Here is a 27,163-nt window from a genome sequence, read left to right as displayed (position 1 = left end):
TTCCTTCTATAAAGAGCTTTGTACAGGGGCATTCCAATACTGGCATGAAAGCTATTGTTATACGAAAACTCTACCAAAGGCAAATGTTCATCCCAATTCCCTTTGAAGTCCAAAGCACAAGATCTCAGCATATCTTCTATGGTCTGAATTGTGCACTCACTTTGTCCATCCGTCTGTGGGTGATAGGCAGTGCTCATCTTGAGTCGAGATCCCAAATGTTCTTGGAATTGCTTCCAAAATCTGGAGTTGAAACGAGGGTCTCTATCCGACACAATAGACACTGGAACTCCATGGCGAGTATCAATTTCCTCTAATACATATGAATCAGCTTGTCCATTAAGAATCTCTCATTGATCGGTAGAAAATGTGTCGACTTAGTCAATCGATCAATTATTACCCAGATAGCGTCGTGATTAGATTTTATCCTTGGTAATCCAACTATAAAGTCCATTACAATATGCTCCCACTTCCATTCAGGTATCTCTAAGGGTTGAATTAGTCCACTCGGTTCCTTGGTAATCCAACTATAAAGTCCATTTCACCCTTTGACAAGTGTAATATCTACTAATCCATTGTGCAATCTCCTTCTTCATATCTGGTCACCAAAAGTTATGTTTCAAATCTTGGTACATTTCTGTGCTTCCCGGGTGAATAAAAAATTCTGAGTTGTGAGCATCCTTCAAAACCTCATTCTTCAATTCTTCAACATTCGGTATCCACATTCTTGAAGAGAATCTTAGAATTCCTTGGTTGTCTTTTTAAGTGCAAATCTCTTTTCCGGTCAACTCATTCACCCTTTGATTCATCACTTCTTCTTGGCACTTATTAATCTTTTCTAATAATTCTGGTTGAAAAGTCATCGTACAAATCATTTCTGTAGGTGCACTTGGAGCTTGAATCTCAATTTCCATCTTCTCAAATTCCTTCGATAACTCTTGGGCCATAGTCAACATATTCAATCTCTCCTTGAGACTGAAAACATCTGTTAGGAAATGAATAACACACAGGGGGGGTGAATGTGTTTTACTGTTTTTAAGCTTTTCTTGAATGTTTATAGTTGAACAAAGTAAATTAAATCTTGTAGTAAAAATGTGTTCATGCAGAAATTAAGCTTGCAGAAAATAATAAACGCAAATCTTCAAAACTCACTTAATTTTATATTAAAATTAAGAATGTTTTGCTACAAAATTTGTAGGCTCTTTGTTTAAAGAGCTTAGCTTCTTCTTGAGAGAGATATAAGATTTCTATCTTAATTGTTACGACTGACTGACGGGCCAGTGTTAACTTTAAAATTCAGTTAACTGTTGGTTTACATAGTGTATAATAAGACATGCTATTAGCTTTTCTAAACTGTCACTTGTCATTTCTATTTATAGAAAAGTAAATCTTCCATTTTTGGCTTAGCATATCTTTAGCATCATGTGATTATCTTGATCTTCCTCTGTTAGTTAATCTTCACCATTGATCTTGCACATTCTTTAAGCTGCTTTTTGTAGACTTGTCAATCCAGCTGGTTAGATTGTTTGTTGATTGTTATCTTGAATATTGTACTTTGAGAATTTCACTCGAGATCTCCAATTAGGCATATAGAGATCTTGACATCTTGATAAGTATAATGACTTATCGAGATCTCTAATGCTCTAGTGAATTTGACTTATAGAGGTCTCTGAGTTCTCGAATGAAACTTTGGCTTGTCGAGATCTCTCAGCATCATGTCTTCACTTTGACTTGTCGACAACTCAGAGTTCTCTAGTGAATTTTGACTTATCGATATCTCTGAGTTCTCTAGTGAACTTTGACTTATTGATAACTCAGAGTTCTCTAATGAATGTAGACTTGTTGATAACTCTAAGTTCTCTAGTGAAGAAATGACTTGTTGATATCTCCAACCTTCATGTCTTCTTGACTTGTCGATATCTCTCTGAGTTCTCTAGTAGCTTTCCCGACTTCTCGATAAGTCATTTGGAGTTCTCGAATGACTTCTCTATAACACTAAATATGTGATTTGTAGAGATCTTGACTTTGAGTATTTTTAACCAAACAGATTTATTCAACTCCAAGCTTCTTCAAAATTCTTCCGAGGCATGATCACCTTGATCTTCTTCCAGATAGAATCCTTAGGCTTGATACTGTTTTAGGAAAAAGACTCAAGTCAGCTCCTTTGCATTTTTACAGACTTTAAGTGTTATAAGTATAAATACAAACTAAGATAACAATACAACTTACTTAGGGTTGCCAATATAACTTAGTCTTGTTGAGATACAGGCATGTCTTACACAACAATCTCCCCAATTTGTGAGAAGATTGCTTAACACACATTCATTCCTGTTAACAAGACTAACCCCAAGATTAACAGATTATGAAATATAACAGTTCATTATTCTCCTTAGATCAGATGTCCATTTAGCTTTGCTTCACACTTTGATCAGGAACACTAATGATGTTGTCATCTTCAGTAATCTTTGACATCATCACTTATATATTATAATCTCCCCCAACTTGTTCTTTATGAAATATTGCACAAGTTCTGATTGATGATGTCAAAACTCTAGCTAAATGCAGAAGTCAATCTCCCCATTTTGTCTTTTTCCGTGAGTTTACCAAACTTTACTTCTATACATGTCTTCAATATTATCTGCATCAACATTGCATGGAGATTTACTCGATTTTCCCTTGTAAAGTTTGTACCACTAGTGCATTTAGATTTACTCTTCTCTCCCCCTATCAAGAAGAGAGTATTATTTTCTGGCAACATCCAACAGCTATTTTTGCATTTAGATATATTCTCCCCATTTTTGACATTATCTCTAGGTGGAAACATTCAGCTAGATGCACTTTGTTCAAGCTTTTGTCATTGTCCATTTAGAACAATATCTGCAGTTTCAAGCTTCAGTAATTTCTGTAGAGATGAATTCAACAGGTAGAATAGGAGACTTTACTTAGACCTCCAGCAAAAGTCTTTCAGTAACAAAAGTCCTAAACTCTCTGTTCTTTTAATAAGTAGTCTCACTACTTCTCACTGTACTAGTCTCAGTGATTCTTCCTTCATCACCATTTTGAGGTAATGGTTCTTGTGTGGCTGGAGATTTAAGATTTGCTGTATTACTTTGACATACAGGTTCTTGTGTACTCTACTCCACTGTCTGAATTCTGAGCTTCTGTTAACACTATTTGCTATGCAGTTGTGTCATGTTTGTCAAGAGATTCTTCCTTGTCTGCTATACTATGTGAAATATAGGTTCTTGTGGATCATGGATCAGGAAATGATGGTGCTGATATGCCCCATTAAGACATAGGTTCTTGTGTGCATGATCCAGGAAGTTGAAATCTTCTGATAGTCTCATCTACATGTCTAAGAGTAATCTCCTATACTCTCTTTTAGCTTTGCTGTTGTAGGAGCTTCTGACAGTTTTCCTTAGCAAATCTTCTTTAAGTCTAACATAACAGGGTTGAAGAGCTTCTGTGAAGTCCATTATTAGATGAAGTTCTGGTACTTTCTTTGGAGATAAATCAGAATAGCCTTTGTAAGCATTTTGGATAGGAAGGGTTGTTCCAATCATATAGCGGTTCTGATTTAGTAAGCACAAGTATCCCCTTCATGAATTCTTTAGGTTTTAGATAAGCATGAGAATCTTGGCTTATTACATCCTTCTCTTATCAAACAACAAAACAAAGGAAGAACATTTTATGAGTTTCTGTCCTTTTGTAAAACAGGTTCCTTTCGAGAGTCACCTGAGTGGGTTTGTGTTTGAGTTTGTGTTATTGTGCTTGGGTGAACTGCAGTTTGGTTGTGAAAGATGTATTATCTGCAGCTTAGCACAAATGCCTGTTGAGTGATCCATAGATCTCAAAAATCTTGTAATTAACAAGTTTTTTGCGATCATAGGCAAATTCAGAGAATTTTACAAAAATTTGATTTTCAAAGATGTTTGGATACAAAAGTTAAGGAATTTAAACCAAAATCAAGAATTATTTTGTGTAACATTCTACTTAACTCATTCGTTGATATGTCTGATGTATCAGTTGAAACCAAATGTGTTATCCCTGCTTTGAGTGATTTGTCTGAGTTTCCTGTTGATGTCTTGAAGAGATTGTGTTTAACCTGTACTGCATTGAACATATGTAACTTTATGATGTTTAGTTTGACATATGCAGTGTAAGATTTTCAGTTGCATGCTGTATTACAGGAAAGATGATAATTAGTTAAATTATAAACACATAGAAAACAAGGCATAAATAGCTTTGAAATAGAGAATATGAAAGATTTTTATTAATATAGAAACAGAGTACAGGATTATTTAGATTCCAACAATTAAACCCTAATCCTAACTACTCTAGTTTTTGCTTCTTCTTTGCTCCAATCCTTCTCGCCCTGCGTTGGTACGCTTCAGACATGGAGCGTGCAACAGAAATGATTCTCTCTTGCAGCTCCAGAGCAACAAGGCGTTCCTGCTCAGCCTCTATGTCACGTCTCGCCTGTTCGAGTGAGACTTCACCCTCGAAAAATAGAAAATTTATTTGATCGTACCAAGAAAGTTCTTCAAAAACTTCAATGGGAACATCAGAAGGACTGCAGACTATCCCTCTGATGCGGACACGAAGCCCAACAGGGTCATAGTAAACCCTATTTCTAGCCAAATGAAAGGCTGGTTGATAAACGCCATTGTTTATCTTAAAGAATACAAGAGCAGCCATTTGAGAGATTTGAACAAGATGAGGTTTTTGAGTTAGGATGTTTGATGAGAGAAAAAAGTAGTGATGAATATTGAAGAGAGAAGGATTTGAATTTATAGAAGAGGGAAACGACCGAAGAGACACTTGAATTTCCCAGTTAATAAGTGTTTTAGACACACAAACACACTTTACGCGTATCTAGGTAGTTAAAAGTGACTTAACTTTCTAGATTAATTATTCCCCATGCAAGTACACAAGAACACTTACACAAAAAATAACCCTTCCTAGCATCAAAAGGTATTCCACTAGCTCACTAATTAAATCAAATACTGAGAAATATTCATTTTGAATAAATTCAAAACACATAATTAGCACATAGTCAAATAAATTCAACTATTATCAGTATTCTCAAAACATCACATCTAATATACTAGTCTGCTTACATTAGACTAACATATTCCATATTTAATCAAAGATATGCACGTAAGAACGTAGATATGTCAATAAATCTGAGTATTTATAGAAAAAGCAAATGACTTAATGAAAAATCTGAAATATGCATTGGGATTTATTCGAGAAGTTTTTTTGAACAATATTCGCATATTCGAGAAGTTATTTTAAGTTCCTAATTAGAGAAGTAAAATAAGCTTATCGAAATGTCTTATAAATACTCAGTTTGTCCAAATATGACTGATAAATTTTGAATTTTAATCAATATAAAATTAGAACAGATTTTATGTCAAAAGTATGTTGCTGAACATAATTTATGAATTAAATTATTTCAGTTAAATACATAAGTATAAATAAAGCTTATAGAGAACTCAAACTACTCATTTGAGAACTCTATAGTGACTTATTAAGAAGTCATTAGTTGTCTTTTTGAGAAGTTCATTTAAGAAGTCCAGAAATTGACTTATCGAGAACTTAATCAAGAAGTCACAAAATGGTTTATCGAGAAGTCAGTTATACTTACCAAGAACTTAGTTTTTCATACTTTTTGCTACTTTTGATCTGTTATTTATTAACTTCATACATTGGGGATATGAATTAATAAATATACAATTTACTTAGAATTTTGAAAAATTCCAAGTTAAAATATGTATCGAGAAGTATGGGTATTTATAGTAGAAGGTAAATGACTTATCGAGAAATCAAAAATAGACATTGGGAGTTTGTCTATCGAGAAGTCATTTTAAGAATTGAAATACATATCGATAAGTCGTTTTAAATTACTCTTATAGAGAACTTAAAATTGACTTATCTAGATGTCAAATAAATACCCAGTTTGTCCAAAAATGGAGTGAATTAATTCCAACTTTTATTTGAATAAATTCAAAAGAGAAATTAGAATAAATTTTCCAAAAGTATTTTACCAAAATAATTTATTAAATTAAATTATTTCAGTTCTGAGTTATTGATAAGTCAAAAATTGTACTTGTAGAGAACTCTGTGAAATATCACTACTACAGAACTCTACAAGGACTTATCGATAAGTCATTTTTAAGCCTATCGAGAAGTCACTCGAGAAGTCAGTGAATTGACTTGTCGAGAACTCACTCGAAATGTCCTAAAATGACTTGTCGAGAAGTCAATTAGACTTATCGAGAACTCAATTCTCTATATACTTTTGATTTTTGTAATTCTGCCTTGTGTTAACTTTACATATTAAGAATGTAAATTAACAACTGAGCAGTTTACTTAGAATTTGAAAAAATCCAATTTGAATTTGAAAAATAAATATGCAGAGATTTCTGAAATATTTATAATTCATATTTCAGTTAATTTCCAATTAAATCAAATTAATTTTGATTTAATGGAGATTAATCTGCTGTAAAACATTAGCTGAGTTCTTGCCTTAGGATGAATAATTAAGCATTCCAATTTCACCTACAAGTCTAGTGAAATTTACTTCATCCAAAGGTTTAGTAAAAATGTCAGCTAACCGTTTTTTTGTTGGAACAAAAATGAGCTCAATGGTACCATTTGTAGCATGTTCTCTAATAAAATGGTACCTTACATCAATATGCTTTATCCTAGAATGATTAACTGGATTAGCCACTATAGATATAACACTAGTATTGTCACACATAATAGGAATTTTGTGCAACACTAGGTCATAATCCATTAGTTGAAATCTAATCTAAAGCACTTGAGCACAACAACTTCCTGCAGCTATGTATTCAACCTCAGCTGTAGAAGTTGATATATATTGTTGTTTCTTGCTATACCAGGATACAAGTCTTTGTCCAAGAAATTGACAGCTTCCACTGGTGCTCTTCCTGTCAACCCTGCATCTAGCAAAATCTGCATCTGTCTAACCAACAGCTTCAAAACCAGTTCCCTTAGGATACCATAATCCCAAGTTTGGAGTTCCCTTCAAATATCTGAAAATCCTCTTTACAACCATCATATGTGATTCTTTTGGATTGGCTTGAAATCTTGCACATAGACATGTTACAAATATGATGTCTGGTCTACTTGTTGTTAAATAAAGCAATGATCAAATCATCCCTCTATAGCTTGAGATATCTACACTCTTGCCCTTTTTATCTTCATCCAATTTTATTGTAGTAGACATAGGTGTAGGTGCTGGTGAACAATCAACCATACCAAACTTTTTCAATAGATCCTTGACATACTTAGTTTGGTCGATGAAGATACCATCACTTCTCTGACTGACTTGAAGTCCAAGAAAGTAACTCAGTTCCCCCATCATACTCATTTCATATTCACTTTGCACAAGCTTGAAGAATCTTTGGCAAAGCTTCTCATTTGTAGAACCAAAGATAATATCATCCACATAGATTTGAACTAGGATCATATCATAACCATGTTTCTTGTAGAAGAGTGTCTTGTCTATGGTACCTCTAGTAAAACCATGTTTCATTAGAAATTATGACAATGTGTCATACGAAGCTCTAGGTGCCTGTTTAAGTCCATATAAAGCCTTGAGTAACTTGTATAAAAAACCTGGAAATTTTGGATCTTCAAAGCCAGGTGGCTGTTGCACATAAACTTCTTCTTCTAGCTCACCATTCAGGAAGGCACTCTTGACATCCATTTGATACACTTTAAAATTTGATTGTGCAGCAAATGCTAGAAAAATTCTTATTGCTTCAAGTCTTGCAACTGGAGCAAAAGTTTCGTTATAGTCAATTCCTTCTTCATGTGAGTAGCCTTTTATCCCACTTCCTTGTATGAGTTTGTTGACTTGTGCCTTCATCATTTTCTTCATTGTTGGTATGACTGCTAGATCCTTCTTCTTTTTCTCCACCTGAGTTTGTGCTATCAAAATCAGATGTTTGAGATGAGCTTCTATTTTCATGATTTTCTTGTTGAGTAGTCTCTTCATTTAATATCTATTGTGCATCAACTTTATCTTCCCCGTCAGAATCACTATCAATGTTGAGGTTTTCAAATGCAAGGACTTCAGCTTCATTATCATGAAGGCATTCCAATCCTGGACACTTGTCATCATCAAAAGTCACATCTTTGCTCTCCATAATCTTCTTTTGATCGATCACATAAACTTTGTAGGCTGTTCTTTCCAGTGAATATCCCAGAAAAATTGCTTCAAAGACTTTTGAGTCAAATTTTCCCACATATTCAGAGCTGTCTTTCAAAATGTAACAACCAAACACTTTAAGATGCTTTAGAGTAGGCTTTCTCTTAGACATGATTGAGTAAGGTGATTTGCCATGTGCCTTGTTAATGAGGTATATGTTCTGAGTGTAACATGCAGTGTTAACAGCCTCTTCCCAGAAACTTGTTGGCAGCTTGGCATATTGCAGCATTGTTCTAGCAGCTTCAACTAATGTTCTGTTCTTTCTTTTAACTACTCCATTTTATTGAGGTGTTCTAGAAGCTGAGAATTCTTGAACAATGCCCTTGATTTTACATAATTCACTCAATGTTGTATTTCTGAATTCTATCCCATTATCACTTCTCAATCTTTTTACATAATTATAATCTTCACCCAGTTTTTCTATCTTCTTGATGTGCTCAATTATGATGTGTGGAATTTCATCTTTAGAGTACATGAACTCTACCCAAGTGTATCTAGAGAAATCATCCACCATCACAAGTGCATATTTGTTCCTTGAAATTGATAAGACATTTACTGGCCCAAACAAGTCCATGTGAATAAGTTGCAATGGTGCACTTATAGAATTCACAGTTTTTGATTTGTGACTTGATCTTTTCATTTTTCCTTTCTGACAAGCTTCACAAACCTCAATTTGAGCAAATTCCAGTTTGGGCATGTCTCATACTAACTCCTTTTTGACCAACGTGTTAATTGCCTTGAAATTCAAGTGAGACAGCTTTTTATGCCAAAGCTTGCTTTGTTCTTCTGATGCCTTGGTGTAGAAGCAACAAATGCCATCCTTATTTGTTGAGTCCAAGTCTTCAATAAACAAGCTTCCTTTCCTTGCTCCTTTCAGAGCAACTGCACCAGTTTCCTTGCTGATAAAAGTGCATTCTTCTTTGTTGAATAAAACTTCAAAACCTGTGTTTGCAAATTGGCTAACACTTAGAAGATTCACTTCAAGACCAGCTACCAGTGCTACATCATCAATGGCAACATTTTCAGAAACAATCTTGACATATCCCATTGTGAATCCTTTGATGTTGTCTCCAAAGGTCACCAAAGGGCCAGCTTTCTCCTTAAACTGTGATAGTAGGTCTCTATCACATGTCATATGGCTGGAACATCCACTGTCTATGATCCAGATGACTTTCTTCACTTTCCCCTGTACACAATGAGTTTTAAGTGTGTTTAGCAACCCAAGCAGTGTTGGGTACTTTCTTCTTGTTAACTGATTTAGCAGAAGTAGAATGAGTAGTTTTAGACAAAATAGAGTTCAATGATTGTTGTGCATTTTCCCTATCTGATGTAGACCCAATTTTTGTCTCTTTAAGGTCTACTCTTAGTTTTTGGCAACTCTTCATCACTTTCAAGTTGCAAGGGATGCATTCAAACTTGTCATAGAATGAGTAGAGATCATTTGCATCTGCTTCATTGTATTTGCATGCTCCTTCAGTTGGCTTGCTAACAACCTTTTCACAAAGGTGAGTTAGATAATTTATAGAGCCACATCTTTCACACTTCTTTCTTGGAGCATCTGCAACATAAGCAAAATTATTGCTTTTATTTATCCCTATATTCCCATTTCTATTTTTCTTCTTCTTTCTTGCATCTTCAGTTTTGGTTTCTTTAACTGGAGTCTTGGGACTTTGTTTGTCCATGAGCTTTTCTTCAGTATTGGAAGACTGAACTGATTCTTCAGTTTTCTTCTCTTTATCTTCATCATCAATTTCTTGCTCGATAATCAATTCTTCTTCACTGAAGTTGACTTCACATGCTTTGAATATAGGTGCTAAAAACTCTTTCAAGAAGGTTGGAGCATTTTCAGTTTTCTTTGATTTCCCTTTATCACCTATAATCTTCTTTTTGTCAATCAAAGCATCATAGTCAAGGCCAATAGCAATGTTTGCACATGACTTCTTTTTCTCATGGTACTGTCCAACCAGTTCAGATGCATTTCTGAAAGATTTCAGCTTCACTTCATTCTTTTTCATCTACTCCCTTAGCACTGCTTCAATTTCATTTGCACACTTGAGCTTGTTCTTTAGATATGCATTTTCTTATTTTAAAGCTTCAAGCTCCACCAAAAATAATTCAGTTTCTTGTTTCTCACTTTCAAGCTTCTCATTTATCTTTGTTAATCTGTTAACTTCTTCATTAGCAGCAACCATGCTTGTGTGGATGTGAAACATTTATATGCTCATCTTTTCTACAGTTTCCTTATATTGATTCACAGTTAAATCAGTTGTGGTAAGAGTTGGTACATGTGATTTAGATGAGGATGATTCTCCTTGCTCCAAGGCCATGTGTGCATAATTTCCAAATTCTTCATCTTCATCATTTTCAGAGTCATCCCAACTTTTACCTTCTGCAATATAAGCGTTGCTTTGTTGTTTCTTCAGAAGAGCTTCATACTTTACTTCAAGGTCAAGATAAGCTTTTTCTTTCTTTGCCTTCTTGAGTTTCCTGCATTCTGTAGCAAAGTGGCCTAATTTATCACAACTGAAGCACCTTATCTTAGATCTGTCAACAAATCCAGTTTTGTAGCCATTCTTGCTATCATAATTGTACTTACCTTTTTCCTTCCAGTTGTTGTCTTTGTTGAAAGACTGTCCTTTACTCTTGAAGTATCTTGGCTTCTTTACTCTAATATTAGAGAATTTTCTAGCCAAATAGGTCATTGACTGATCTAGCTCATACAGTTCTTCAAGAGTGTAGAACTCATCTTTTTCCAATTCCAGAATGACTTGTTCCTGTGAATCATTTGTTCTTTGTTCACATGGTGAGGGAACTGGAGTTTGAGATCTTGGCTCATCAGTAGATATTTGGCTTTCATTGACAATTAAAGCACTTCAACCATCTACAACATGTCCTTGGCCAGATCTCAATGATTTTCTATAAATCATTTCAAGTTCATATGTTTTAAGAATTCCATACAGAACTTCCAGTATAATCCTACTCAAGTTTCTCCCTTCCGTGATTGCTGAGATTTTCTGTTCCAAATGATCAGGGAGAGTAAGCAGGAACTTCAGGTTCACTTCTTCAGCTTCATAGTATTTGTCATGGAGCTGTAAATCATTTATCAACTTGTTAAACCTTTCAAACACATCTGTTATACTTTCCTTTGGCTTGGTCATGAAACCCTCATACCGTGAAATCAGTATCCTTCTTTGATTGGATCTTACTTCCTCAGTTCCCTCACAGAGTATCTCAATCTTTTCCCATATTTTCTTGGCAGTGTCACAATTGACAATGTTGTTGTACATCGCATTGTCAAGTGACTCAATCAATATCAATTGTAAGCCACTATCCAGGGAAACTTTCTCTTTTTCTGGCTCAGTATACTCAGAAGGATCTTTCAGAGCATATTGAGCTGAGATAACCATGTCTCCATCTGTAAATTTCCTCAACTCTAACCCTAGGAGTGAAGGGCCCATTCATGAGGATTTGAATGTAAAGTGGATTGGCCATCCTGATAAACAACATCATTTTCTTTTTCCAAAGAGTGTAGTTAGCTTTGTCAAAGGTAGGAATTTTGATGCTACTGATTTTCTGTGTATTCATTCTTTCAAGATCTTGAATCTGTTTACTTTCAGATTCTGCTCTGATACCACTTGTTAGGAAATGAATAACACACAAGGGGGGGTGAATGTGGTTTACTGTTTTTGAGCTTTTCTTGAATGTTTGTGGTTGAACAAAGTAAATTAAATCTTGTAGTAAAAATGTGTTCATGCAGAAATTAAACTTGCAGAAAATAAAGAACACAAATCTTCAAAACTCACTTAATTTTATATTAAAATTAAGAATGTTTTGCTCTAAAATTTCTAGGCTCTTTGTTTAAAGAGTTTAGATCCTTCTTGAGAGATTTACAAGATTTCTATCTTAATTGTTACGACTGACTGATGGACCAGTTTTAACTTTAAAATTTTGTTAACTGCTGGTTTACATAGTGTACAATAAGACATGCTATTAGCTTTTCTAAACTGTCACTTTTCATTTCTATTTATAGAAAAGTAACTCTTCTATTTTTGGCTTAGCATATCTTTAGCATCATGTGATTATCTTAATCTTCCTTTGTCAGTTAATCGTCACCATTGATCTTGCACATTCTTCAAGCTGCTTTTTGTAAACTTGTCAATCCAGCTGGTTGGATTATTTGTGGATTATTTATCTTGAATATTGAACTGGTCTGTGATTTTGGACTTTGAGAATTTCTCTCGAGATCTCCAATTAGGCATATAGAGATCTTGACATCTCGATAAGTATAATGACTTATCGAGATCTCTAATGCTCTAGTGAATTTGACTTATAGAGGTCTCTGAGTTCTCGAATGACACTTTGGCTTATCGAGATCTCTCAGCATCATGTCTTCACTTTGACTTGTCGATAACTCAGAGTTCTCTAGTGAATTTTGACTTATCGATATCTCTGAGTTCTCTAGTGAACTTTGACTTATCGATAACTCAGAGTTCTGTAGACTTGTCGATAACTCTGAGTTCTCTAGTGAAGAAATGACTTGTCGATATCTCCAACCTTCATGTCTTCTTGACTTGTCGATATCTCTCTGAGTTCTCTAGTAGCTTTCCTGACTTCTCGATAAGTCATTTGGAGTTCTCGAATGACTTCTCTATAACACTAAATATGTGATTTATAGAGATCTTGACTTTGAGTATTTTTAACCAAACAGATTTATTCAACTCCAAGCTTCTTCAAAATTCTTCCGAGGAATGATCACCTTGATCTTCTTCCAGATAGAATCCTTAGGCTTGATACTGTTTCAGGAAAAGACTCCAGTCTGCTCCTTTGAATTTTTACAGACTTTAAGTGTTACAAGAATAAATACAAACTAAGATAACAATACAACTTACTTAGGGTTGCCAATATGACTTAGTCTTGTTGAGATACATGCATGTCTGGCACAACCATATCCCCCATTTTGCGAGAAGATTTCTTAACACACATTCATGCCTGTTAACAAGACTAACCCCAAGCTTAATAGATTATGAAATGTAACAGTTCATTATTCTCCTTAGATCAGATATCCATTTATCTTTGCTTCACACTTTAATCAGGAACAATAATGATGTTGCCATCTTCAGTAATATTTGACATCATCACTTATATATTACAATCTGCTACTACGTTCGCTTTCCCGGAATGATAATTGATCATGCAATCATAGTCCTTAATCAACTCCAACCATCTTCGTTGCCTCATGTTTAATTCCTTTTGAGTGAAAATATACTTCAGGCTCTTGTGATCCCTAGATATCTCGCATTTCTCTCCATATAGGTAATGTCTCCACAGCTTCAAAGAAAATACAATTACAGCCAATTCCAAGTCATAAGTTGGGTACCTTTGTTCGTGAGGCTTAAGTTGTCTTGACGCTTAGGCTATAACCTTCCCGTGTTGCATTAAAACACATCCCAATCCTTTCTATGACACATCACTGAATATTACAAAGTCTCATTGGTCATCTGGCAGGGCTAATACCGGAACGGTGACTAACTTCTGCTTCAATTCTTGAAAACTCTTTTCACAACTCTTCGTCCATTCAAACTTCTCATTCTTTCGGGTCAATTTTGTTAATGGTACTGCAATCTTTGAGAAATCCTTCACAAATCTTCGATAATATCCGGCCAATCCCATAAAATTTCTAACTTCAGTCGGGATCTTCGGCCTTTCCCAATTCATTACAGCTTCTATCTTTGTTGTATCAAATCGAATACCTTCACTTCCGACAATATGCCCTCGAAACTAAACTTCTCGCATCCAAAATTCACACTTCGAAAACTTGGCATATCACTTCTCCTTTTTTAAAGTCTCCAAAGCTATTCTCAGATGTTTAACATGTTCTTCCTCGGTCTTTGAATATATTAGAATGTCGTTAATAAACAAAATGACAAACTTGTCCAAATACTCCTTGAATACTCGGTTCATCAAATCCATAAAGGCGGCTGGCGCATTTGTCAATCTGAATGCCATAACTAGAAACTCGTAATGTCCATATCTGTTTCTGAAAGCAGTCTTTGGTATGTCTTCCGGCTTATTCTTCAACTAATGATATCCCGATCGTAAGTCAATCTTCGAGAAGTAAGTTGCTCCCTTAAGTTGATCAAACAAGTCATCAATACGAGGTAAAGGGTACCTATTCTTAATTATCAATTTGTTTAACTCTCTATAGTCGATGCATAGTCTCATGCTTCCATCTTTCTTTTTCACAAACAGAGCTGGAGCACCCCACGGAGATACACTCGGCCTTATAACTCCTTTATCCAATAACTCTTTTAGTTGTTTGGCCAATTCCTTCATTTCTACCAGTTCCAAACGATAAGGTACCTTCGATACAGGTTCCACGCCATGCGCTAAGTCGATAGAAAACTCAATTTGACGATCAGGCGGTAATCCAGGAAGTTCATCCGGAAATACATCAGGAAATTCTCTAACTATCAGTATACTTTCTATATTCGGCATCTCCTTAGATCTATAAATTACATGAGCCAAATACCCTTCACACCCTTATCTTAACAACTTTTTAGCTTGAATCATTGTCAAAAATGTTTTAACTTGTTTCTGTCCTTCAAACTCTACTCTCTTTCCTTGGGGGGACTTAAGAATCACTTTCTTCTTCTTACAATCTATTTAAGCACCATATTCTTCTAACCAAACCATTCCTAATATAACATCAAATTCTCCTAGTTGAAAAGGTATAAGGGAAGAAGGGAAACTATAGCCTGAAATCTCTACTTTACACCGGGGGCAAATACTTTTAACAGATACTCGTTCTCGATTAGCCAAAATGATAGATAAAGGTTCAACTAACGGTTTAATTTCACAATTCGACTTGCCAACAAAAGATTCAGATATGAAAGATCTAGTAGCTTCAGAATCAAATAGCACTTTAGCGTTGATATTGTTGACAGAAAGCGTACCTGCCACAACTTCAGAACTTTGAACAACATCCTTGATATTCATGTTGAATGTCCTGGCCTGAGCAGGATAAGAGGAAGGGAACACTGGAGTTGCAGATTTAAAAGGTTGATTTGAAGGTAGTCGAAGAGTTAGAACAGAAGATGTCATTGCTTGATTGTAAGGGGCGGTCGTCAATTGCATCAACTTGTTATTTCCGGAGGTCTTGCAATCCCTCGACATATGACCGGTCTTTCCACACTTGAAGCATGTAACAGGAGGCTTCAGGTTTCGGCACTCATTCATATAATGACCTTTCGAATTGCACTTGAAACAAACGATGGCAGCCTTATTGCAGTTACCCGTGTGTCTCTTATTACAGAATTTACACTCCAGATTTGTTGCTTGTTGGGATCTTTGACCACTTGTCCTTTGAATCCTATATTCTCGATCCTTGTTATCACCCTTCTTAAAGCTTCGGGGTCCTCACTGGTTCTAGAATCCAAACTTCTTGAAATTCCTTCCATTTTGGCTCCCTTGAGCCAATCCTTCACCATTGTGTCCAAACTTTGTTTTCTTACTCTCTTTCTCCTTCAAGTTTTGATCATTTTCTCCTTCGATTACCATCGCCTACTGGACCACTTCAGCATATGTGGCCAGTTCAAAAGCAACCACTCTGCTTCGTAGCCAAGGCTTCAATTCTTGTTGAAATCTCTTCATTCTCTTTTCATCCGTGTCCATATAATCTCCAACAAACCTAGCCAATTCAGTGAATTTCCTCATGTACTCTCCCACAGTCATTCCTTCTTGCTTCAATTCAAAGAACTTCAATTCCATTTGAGTCTGCATATAGCTCGGGAAATACTTGTCTAAGAAAATCTTCTTGAATTTATCCCAAGTGATAACTTCTTCTTCTTCTAAAGCACGGGCTGACTCCCACCAATAGTTCGCTTCTTCTTTCAAAAAATAAGACACATAGTCGACCTTCTTGTCTTCACTTACAACAGCTAGCGTGAAAGCTTTCTCCATCTCTTTAATCCAAGTTTAGGCTTCTACAGGGTCTTCAGTTCCACGGAACTCAGGTGGTTTCATATCTTGGAATGATTTGAAAATTATAGGGATTGGTGGGGGTAGAGGTGGTTATTGTTATTGAGGTTGATGCTGAAGGAGTTGTTGTTGTTGAGCGAGGGTAACAGATTGTTGGTGAAGTATTTATATTAGTTGAGCCAAGTTGGATGGTGGATCTTCACGATCCCCGGTATTGGTGTTGCAAGCTCTACGAGGAGGCATGATTCTGAATGTAGACAAGAAAGTTTTTTTCACAGTTAAATATTTACATACACAAGTTATAACAAGAGTAAATATTAAGTAGTAAGGTCTTATTCAAGGTGTGTTCAACAATACAAAGGTCTATTATTATTTTTATTCCATGATGAGGTGCAATTTATTAAGGTACAAGGTATCACAACTGATAGATGCAATTATATAAGCAAAGGTATATTCACGGGATATCTTAAGGAAAGATTAAACATGATCAATTTCTAAAAGGGTCAACAGAATTTAAACAACAAAATTATGTCCAAGCAAGCATATATCATGGTAATGAGATGGAAATATAATAAAGATAATCAAAGTGCGAAATTAACATTAGTTCAAATGAAAAGTGTGAATAAAGTACAAACAGGAAATAAAGTGCAAATAAAGTCTTCCTGAAACAATCCGGGTACAAGGTACAAATGGAAATCAAAGTACTAATCATCAACGATGCTGGAAATAAGTAGACTATATGATAGTCTAAGAGGATGGTGGGGGAACAGGGGCACGGAGACGGTTAATCACTCGGCGGAGCTTGTAGGTAATGGCGGTAAGAGTGATCTGACTCTCTCTCTCTCTCTCTCTCACGCTATAGAAGCATCAATGCCAACCGGTCCTCAGCCATCTGGATGATCTCCTCAAGCCTGGCTATCAGTCGTGGTCGGTTAAGCTCGTCATCAGAGTTCTCGCGATATAAGTGGTCCACCCTACGGTGAAGATTCGTGTTCTCGCCTTCCAGTCGATCAACCATCATTACCATCTGCTCGTAAAGAGGAAATGGCACAGTAGTTGGGAATACGGGAGTCGATGAGGATGATTCCTGTCAAACAGTTATATGCATATATACACGGTTATAATTAAAAGGGTTACAAAACCTATAGGTTCAACGTCCCAAAAACCCAAATGATCTAAGTTCATCATATCCTCTAAATTCCTACCTTATATTCATTTATCCTATGTTGTTCAGTGACTCAACCCTGTGACTCTGATACCAACCTGTGATGGACCCACATTACTAACTAGCAGAAATATGTGTAATATTGATTAAACAATAAAGTACTACAAATAGTTAGAATATTAAAGCTACAAGCCTTAACCTTAATCCCCGGATCCACATGAATGAGTTTGAATAACATCTAACATCTTTTAATATTACAGACCAAAATATCTTAAGTGAAATTACTACCAAATTTCAAACCCAAAGTTTATAAACATTAGGGAACTACTAGTTCCCTACCTGCTCCAACATCTGACGGTAGGCATACCCTGAGTCCCCACATGTCTTATGCACGGTTTGCTTGAAATGAACCATCTTCGGGTTTCACTGAAGGGATAGCATCAATAATAATATTAATGAGCAAATTGCTCAAAAAGTGAATAACAGTGTATAACAATTCATCATAAGCTCAATAAAACGATAGCAGAAGGTAAATCAACAATATGAGTTCTCAAATAAAAGATCAAGTTTTTCAATAAGTGAATGGAATTGGAAATTTGCATGACGCTATGAGCAATGAGGGGTGATCAGCCCACATCAAATCTCCGAACCATATACAAGTGATTCACAACTTTTGAGGATCCTCGGCTCACATTGGCCATATAGAACCATCAGGTTCCCCGCTACTGAGGTTTAAAAATTATCACAGTGTCTAGCGCCTCATTCTTATTAAAAAATACCATCCAATTCCTTTTTAAATCAATTTATTTCAATTCAAAGGGTTCTTGATCAAGGACAAGATGACAAGTGTATGTATTGTCAAGGTTCAAGTCACGGGTTGTCTAAAATGAAGGAATGTTATTAAGATCAGGGTTCCCAAAAGAAATAATTCAAATTTATGAGTGGTTTAGGATTTATTTGATATATTAAGGAACTATTGTAGGGAATTCATGTGGGTAGGAGGTAATATGTGATGAAAAGGGACAATTCAAGTATGAAAGGGATTAATTAAATCCAAGACCTAATCATTAGGTAATGTCAGGGACTATTTAATTCGATTAAATCTGTAGTCATGCATTCACAGGGTATTAAATCACAAGAAACAGAATTATAGAGGTAAGTTGAGAGTTCACTTGCATGGACTATGCTTACTGAGTACGTGAATGGAATCGTCTATGGGCTCCTTTCCTGGCCTCCTACTTGAACCTATAATAAATAGTATCCTCGTCACAATACTTGCTAACTACCCTTTCGCATATACTATATATATATAGGTATATATAAACATATATATATATACACTTGAACTCAACTAATTATAAGTATTAATATATGCATCACTTAATCCACATAACACTTAGCAAGAAATGGCATGGCAATTTATCACTTAATTAATAGTACACTTAGATTCTATTCAGTCACTTAAGATATTAACCATATAACATATAATTATCATGACCAATACTCCTAATCCTCCTTTACAGACCTCAACTCAACCAAAATTTAGTAAGGCACACTTGTGCCTCACTTCAAATGACTCACAAATGCAATGCACACTACTTAACTTACCCAAATGTACACCTTGGCACCATTTGTGTGCCTTGGCAAAATATGAATTTCTACTTTGTCCCTTTGCTATAATCTTACTCCAATGGCTTCTTATCACTTTATGCTAACTTTTGCAATTGGTTTGACATCAAGGCCTCACTTAAAAGACACACAAATGCAATGCACTCGTCTAAAATTTCTAGAGGCAACTCTAATGGTGACTCTAATGGTGACTCTCGGGTGTTTTGGTGGAAATAAGATATCTCCACCTTGGGCATTCACTCCAAACCAACTCTCAAAGGTTATTAAGACTCTAAAATGACTCTCAAAGTTGGAATGACTCAAAGACCTCACTCAGGCCTCCTTGGGCCTTAAGTGGAAGTTGACACAAAACTGTCTCCCCTGATTTCCAAACTGCCCTGTTTTTTACTAACTTGAAACTCATTTATCTAGTTCAATTACTGGTTTTGATGACTTTTTTAAGCTTCCTAAGACTTCATTATATCTATTTAGACCAAAGCACCATGAAGGCCTAACCTATGACATAGATATTATTGACCAAAAGTCAAGTTTACCCAATTGTACTTTGTTCTGAGCTACTCTCGGGTTTGTGTGTGTGCACCTATCCAAATGCAAGTTTTTATTGATTCTTAAGCTACTGGAAACAAGTATGAACTAAGTCCCAACTCCCTTGAGCTCAGTCCTACCAAGTCCTTACTAAAACTCACCTAAAATGACCTAAACTTTTGTATAAAATAATGACTGCTATGACCAACGCGACTCCTTCCTCCTTAACTCCCTTCATTACACCAAAAACAATCAACAACCAACCAAGGAAAGTCTTAATGTACACTAACAACTACTGACTAACAACATACAAGGTCAATTTACAATTTATTTAGCATGAAGGTCACTTATAAAGATAAGCAAAGTAACACATCTCAAGACAAGCCATCACTTATCATTTTAAAGCAAAAAGTTTGAAGTAAACATGCATGGTAAATTCATGACACCTACTGACCATAAGCTCATACCATCATATATAGTCTAAACTAGCATTTTATTAAAGGAATCATGGCATTCAACTCACAAAAATCAATTATCAAGAGGTTAAAAGAACAACTATAATAGCAATATCATATCTTCGAGTTTTTAAGCAAAAATTCGAACTACATATTCAAAATAATCACTTGATATCCACTGAATATAATCACTTATAATCATGGAATACTTCATCTAGTATTTTTATAACAAAAACCATAGAATGCATCTCATAAAGTCAAGTACCAAAGCACAAAATCAACAAGTATGGTTTTTACTTCGAAAACCACTTGTAAACCAACATGCAAGTTCTAAATCCTACACGCAAGTGCTAACCTTAATGTATCTTGAAGGAAAAATGGCATGCAAGAGTTTAAACTTGATAAAACAACATTTTTAAAGAACAAGACTTTCAAAAAACAACAAGCATGGTCATTTTTTATAAAAACTACCCAAGATCAACACTCTAAACATTCGGCTTTTAAAAAATCATTGCCAAATGTTTATGAACAAGATTATGACTTGGCAAAAATAGAAGTGTAACACCTCTCCAAGATCACATATTGCTCATTTCTATAAGCCACCATGGTTGAAACCTTGAGTTCATAAGAACTAGGGCCTCAACTTTGGCTTTATCAACATGCACACACAAAACTAACCTCAAAATGAAGATACACCGCTAGATGATGAAGGTCTTGGCTTGACTAGCTTGAGAAGTGAAAGAAAATGAAAAGAAGTGAAGAAAAATGGCAAGAATGGGGGTGGTGGTGTGCTTTGCCCGAGAGGGAGAGATGAGAGGAGAGGGTGAAGTGTTTGAGTGAATGTGTGATGAATAATGAGAGTATTCTTTGGTTTTGTTACTTAAAATGGTAGTGGAATGGAGAAATTACACAAGTATCCCTTTTTCTAGTTGTGACAAAAATGCATACAAGGTTAAAGAAGTAAACTAGCAAGTTAGTGGGGTTGGAATTGACGGTCATAGCCTTGGACCCTATTATAAGCCAAAATGCATGCAAGGGTATACTAGTAATCCAATAATTTATAAAAGTATGATTAAAAAAATGGATTTTAGTAAACAAAATACAACTCCATGAATCACAAAATTGATACCATAAATACTATAAGATTTTAGAAGTTTTATAAAATTATTTTCAAAAATTTTATTTTTAAAAGAATTTACTAAGATCAATACTCTAATATACAAGTCACATAAAAAATATAGATTAAAATTCTAAGTCACATAAGAAATGCAAGTAATTTAATTCTAAGCCACTATTATACGAATTATAATTTATCGTCCAATTACAACTATTATTATCTAATCGCGATAAGCTTAAATATTATTTAATCGCGTAACGAAATTTTCTTGCGCATAATTAATTATACGCTTATAAATAATCTAACAATATTCGCAATGCCGCTCAACAAGGAATATATATATGAACACATTGAATTCACATAATTTCTGACATCTCATACATGAAAAATTACATAGTGCACAAAATGGAATATTATATTGCATTAATATCAAAAATTTATAGGCATTAAACCTCCCGATAGAGAGATTCAGTTTGCTATTAATTTGGCACCAGGGACATAACCAGTTTCCAAATCTCCATATCGTATGGCCCCAGTTAAGATGAAAGAATTAGTAATTCAGTTGCAAGATCTTTTGGAAAAATTATTTATAAGACCAAGTGTATCTCCATGGGGCTCACAAGTTTTGTTTGTCAAGAAGAAAGATGGGAGTATGCGACTGTGTATTGATTATCGAGAGTTGAATAAGTTGACTATTAAGAATAAGTACTTGTTTCCAAGAATTGATGACCTGTTTGACCAACTAAAAGGTGATGTATGGTTTTCTAAGATTGATTTAAGATCTACATATCATCAACTGAAGATCAAGTCAGAAGATATTCCAAAGATAATATTCAGAACCAGATACATACTTTACGAATTCTTAGTGATGGCATTTAGAATGACAAACATACTGGAAGCTTTTATAGATTTAATGAATCGAGTATTCAAGAAGTATTTGGATAAATTCGTGATTGTATTCATAGATGACATTTTGGTTTACTCGAAGACAGAAGTAAAGCATGTTGAACATTTAAGGATTGTTTTAAAAATACTGTGATAGAAGAAATTGTATGTAAAATTTTCAAAGTGTGAGTTTTGGTTACGAGAAGTACAATTTCTTGGACATATTATAAGTAATGAAGGAGTGAAAGTAGATTCGTCGAAGATTGAAGTCGTAATCAATTGGGAAAGGCCAAAGACACCAACATAAGTAAGAAGCTTTATGAGATTAGTAGGTTATTACAGAAGGTTTATAACGACTCGTATTTCCGTATTTTTTTTAAAAGTGTGATTATGGAATAATTGAAATAATATAATGTGTTGTGGTTTTGGTAGCTGTGTGTTGCCTTATTATTAATTGTGTGTGACTTATTTGTGTTCGAGAATTATTTATATGGTTAATTGTTGAGTTGTATGGTTTTTTTTCACTTTTAAAAGTGATTTTATTGAAGATTTATTTTCATAAATATTAGAATTGTCTCTAAAATTATTTTCATAATTTTATAATTTCAACAATAATTTTTGGGAGTTAATAAAATTTAGAGAGCAATATTTCATCAATTATATATCCCTAAATAATTTTATGATTATGTTTAAGTGTAAATTTCATATCAAATTCCGGAATATTTTAAAAATTATGAAACTCGTATTTTATTAAATTTTGAATATTTCGAGAATTTTAAAATTATTTTGAAAATTTTTCGGATTAAATTCACCCACACGTTTGTTCATTAAATCATTAAATGCGGGTATGTCGTGCATTTCAGAAATGCTTTAAAAATATGAAAATTTTATTTTATTAGTTTTGAATTATTACGGAAATTTTATAAATATTTAGATAATTTCCGGATTATATTTATACGCACGATTATTCGTTAAATTGCAAAACACGGATGTAAGTTTCAGTTTATAAATGTATTAAAAATTTCGAGAATTATGTTTTTATATGTTTCGGGATATTTAGAAAATTTTAAGACTATTTTGAAATTGTCTCGATAAATCATTGTCCGCAGCAGTGTACAGTATATTATTAAAAAGCAATCGAAATTACGCTGCATTCGAATAAAATCAACGTGTGTCTTAATAAAAGACACGTGGCGGTGCAGGAATAAGAAGGGAGTAAGACTCGACTAATCTAATTGATAAACATCAAATTCTCGGGACTTCTCTCTATCTCTCTCGGTCAATATCTATCCCTCATCTCTCTCAATCCTCTTTTATCTCTCTATCAATGTCTCCCTCCTTTCTCTCCTCCTCCCCTCCATGTTCCCGCTTTTCCCCTGTTACTTTTGTTCGGTGGAATTACTTCTGCCGCCTGTTATTTCTGGTCAGTTTCAGTGTTTGCTCCGGCCTGCTCCTATTCATGGTGCGTGTATATACATATGCCTGTATGCATATATTCGCTATCTTTGTGTGGTTCTGGTTGCCTTGGTTTTTTGTTCTGGGTGTGTGACCTTGCTGTGTTAATTCGAATTCTCTCCCTAGGAGTGTTCGAATTGTTGTTTAATTTTATTTCAAAAATAAAGTTCAATAAAATATTTTTGATTTTTTGAACTGAAATTTTTTAAATTCCGAAAATTTAATTGGCGAAATTCGCGTCGGAAACCCGAAATAGTCGGGTACCCGCGAACTTTGCCGCCGTCGACGCTGAGCCTCGGCGAGTCAACGGTGGACCGTGATGAATATTCTTAGTCCTAATAGAAATAAATAATAAATTTATATATTTTATTTTATAATTTTTTTTAGATAAAAGTAGTAGTTAAATAATTATACTCGATATTATTGGATTGCGTTATTGTGAATTTGATTTGGTTACGTCGATTATATTTCGATGAGTAGTCTGATAAACAAAGGAGACGCTGCCCGATTTTCAGGAAATTAATTCCAAAAATTTGGGAACATATCCTGTAAAATATCGTGAATATTAGTCAAGCGTATATACTTATATAATTTTAAATATTTTGTGAGATCTACTTGTGTGTCATGATCAAATATTTTGTGTAATAGTTGACAACCCTATTTTTGAAACGTTGGTTATAGGTATTTTCTGAAAATGATTATCGAACCGAATTTTGAGTTCGTGAACCTTAGTTGTTACGTGTATTACAATAATGCGTATAAGTACGAGTCGGGATTTGATATCGCTCGGGTAAAATTGATAACGAGGATATGTAAAGCATAACTGGTTATCTAAATAGGGTAGTTCGACTCTGTAGGTTCTAGTCGGAGGACCCGAGAGTTGACGTCGGACTAAAGAAGTCCTAGTGGTCGATCGACAAGCTCAGCAAGCTTCCAATTGAAGGACCTGAGTGTGATAGTGGGATCCGGGATAATCAAATAGTTAGATGATAAAGCCGAGGGTCCAAGTCAATCTAAGGTCAATCAGTAATAATTGTAAAGCTCTGCAAGGAAAGTACCCCTGGCCATTCTTTTATGGTTCAGCATATATGAATAAATTGTTATTTTATTCTCGAAAAGGAATAAAAATGTTTTAACTTATGTATCCCCTGTAGCTATAATTATCTATTTAAAATCTGTTTTGGGGAAGAGTGACTTCAAAAAGGTACCAATCTCTGAATGAAAATGATTTGTGAACCAATTTTATATGTGATGTTAAACGAACGGTTTTAAACTGAGATAGGTATAAGTGATTTGAAAACTGGATAAAAACAATCAGATATTGGATACATAGGGGGCAGAGTGGCCTATTGAGGTTGCGTAAGCGGCTAACTCGGTTGCGCGCACTACTTAACCGATTAGTCCAGCAGGTCTGAGACCTAGCTAGTCTCTAAATTCCGGAACAGTTTTATGGGATGGAAAATGGAGCCGTCTGGTGTTGATAGCCTGATCAGTTGTCTTCACATATCCACTACGTATCAGATTTGGCTTTGTGATTCCCGTAACGGAACAAGTGATTTTATACAGTTGATTTATAAACGTGAATAGCTAGCTAAAATTGGACTCTGGTATTTACGCAGCACACAACTACATTTGTTTAATAAAGAGCATGCTAGTTAGTGATATCCAGTTTTGTTTTGATGTGTTTTGGAAGAGAGTTGCCATGATTTACAGATTACTGCTATATAATTTTGTTCCTATAATTGTTTTATTATAAACTGTTTACTTGTTATTCATATAGTGGTACTGCTGAGCAATTGATTGCTCACCCTTGCAAAATATGTTGTATATGTATTGCAGATGACTAGTAGACCTCTCCATGGTAGTCAGGGCAGAGTTGAAGTTCCTTTCGTACCATGCTCATCTAAGGTAGTTGTGTCAGACCAGATGTGGTATGTTGACTTGCTGTATTAAGTTAGTTAGTTAGATTGTTAAATAAGTTTGGTTTGGTAATAGTTGTGGCCTAAATATACTTAAACCTGAAAAAGATCTTGGTAAGGGGGTCGTGATATTGTAATAATAATGGTTTTGATTGTAGTACAAATTTTGGTTGTTGTGGTTTGTGACATCAACTCCTGACCCCGGGGTTGAGGTTGTCACAAAGTTTATGCAAGATTTTGCAAGAATAGCTACTCTACTAACAAAGCTCACCAGAAAAAAATGAGAAATTTGAATGGAATAAGAAGAGTTTCCAGGAATTAAAGAAAAGATTAGTATCAACACCGGTACTAGTCTTCCCAGATGATCAAGGGAACTTTGTTATTTACAGTGATGCTTCATATAAAGGTTTAGGATGTGTTTTGATGCAACATGATAAGGTGATAGGTTACACTTCAAGATAACTGAAACCACATGAACAGAAATATCCAACCCATGATCTTGAACTAGCAGTTATTATGTTTGCTTTACAGATATGGAAGCATTACCTTTATGGAGAGAAGTGTGAAATCTACACGGACCATAAGAGTTTAAAGTATATCTTTACCCAAAAGGAGCTGAACATGAGGTAAAGAAGATAGTTGGAATAGATCAATGACTATGATTGTCAATTAACTATCATCCGGGAAAAGCAAATATGGTGGCAGATGTTTTAAGCAGAAAAGAAAGGTTAAGTATGATCATTTCATCTGAGGAATTGATCAAGGAATTTGATAAGCTTGAAATAGAGGTCAGTATTTCAAGTAAGTCTACATATATGATATGTGCTATATCTTTTCAACCAGAATTATAAGAAAAGATAAGAAGATTTCAAGAAGAAATGATGAGCCATGAACAAGAAGAATTGACAGGAGAAGAAAGAGGAAGCCAAAAAGATGACAAAGGGATTCTATGATTTTCCTCCAGGATATGGGTACCTAATGTGGCTGAGATAAAGGATGAAATTCTTCGAGATGCTCACAACTCCAACTATTCAATTCATCCAGGAAGTACAAAGATGTACAGAGATTTAAGAGAAAACTTTTGGTGGCCAAGTATGAAGAAAGAGATTGCAGAATGGGTAAGTAAGTGTTACACTTTCCAAAGAGTAAAAGCAGAACATCAAAGGCCCAGTGGATTGATACAACCATTGGACATTCTGGAATGGAAGTGAGAACATCTTGCAATGGACTTTGTAGTTGGATTACCAAGGACCAAGGAAAATCATGATGCCATTTGGGTTATTATTGATAGATTGACTAAGTCAACGCATTTCCTTCCTATCAACGAGAGATCCTCATTGGATAAATTGGTTCAGTTAATTTGAAGGAAATTATGGTTCGGCACAGAGTTCTAGTATCTATAGTTTCATATAGAGATCCTCGATTTAATTCAAGGTTTTGGAAAAGTTTTCAAGATTGTCTAAGAACAAAGCTGAATATGAGTACCGTATATCATTCGCAAACAGATGGTCAAAGTAAAAGGACAATTCAGACTATCGAGGACATGTTAAGAGTTTGTGCTTTAGATTTTGAAGGCAGTTGGGATGAACATCTACCTTTGATTGAATTCTCCTATAACAACAGCTATCATGCGAGTATCGGAATGCCGCCATATGAAGCCTTATACGGTAGAAGATGTAATCTCCAATTTATTGGGATGAGGTTGGTGAAAGGAAGATTTTGGGTCCAAAGTTGATTCAGCAAACAAAAGAAAAAGTTGAACTCATTCGGAAAAAGTAATTGGCAATTCAAGATCGA

General features: G+C 34.9%; 1 protein-coding gene across 1 annotated transcript; it reads right to left on the bottom strand.

Moving 5' to 3' along the window:
* Positions 1-14,902: 14,902 nt before the first annotated feature.
* On the bottom strand, positions 14,903-15,475 carry LOC141697173 (uncharacterized). Its single transcript, XM_074501438.1, has one exon. The coding sequence runs from the start codon at positions 15,473-15,475 to the stop codon at positions 14,903-14,905; it is 573 nt and encodes a 190-aa protein (XP_074357539.1).
* Between the last annotated feature and the right edge of the window lie 11,688 nt (positions 15,476-27,163).

The sequence above is a fragment of the Apium graveolens genome, chromosome 2, assembly GCF_009905375.1.
Source record: "Apium graveolens cultivar Ventura chromosome 2, ASM990537v1, whole genome shotgun sequence".
NCBI classification, from domain to species: Eukaryota; Viridiplantae; Streptophyta; class Magnoliopsida; order Apiales; family Apiaceae; genus Apium; species Apium graveolens.
Note: the sequence above shows the minus strand (reverse complement) of the source record. Positions and strands in the feature narration are given on the sequence as shown.

Coding starts and splice junctions, on each gene's coding strand:
- LOC141697173 (XM_074501438.1), bottom strand. CDS start 15,475: ATGAATGAGTGCCGAAACCTGAAGCCTCCTGTTACATGCTTCAAGTGT.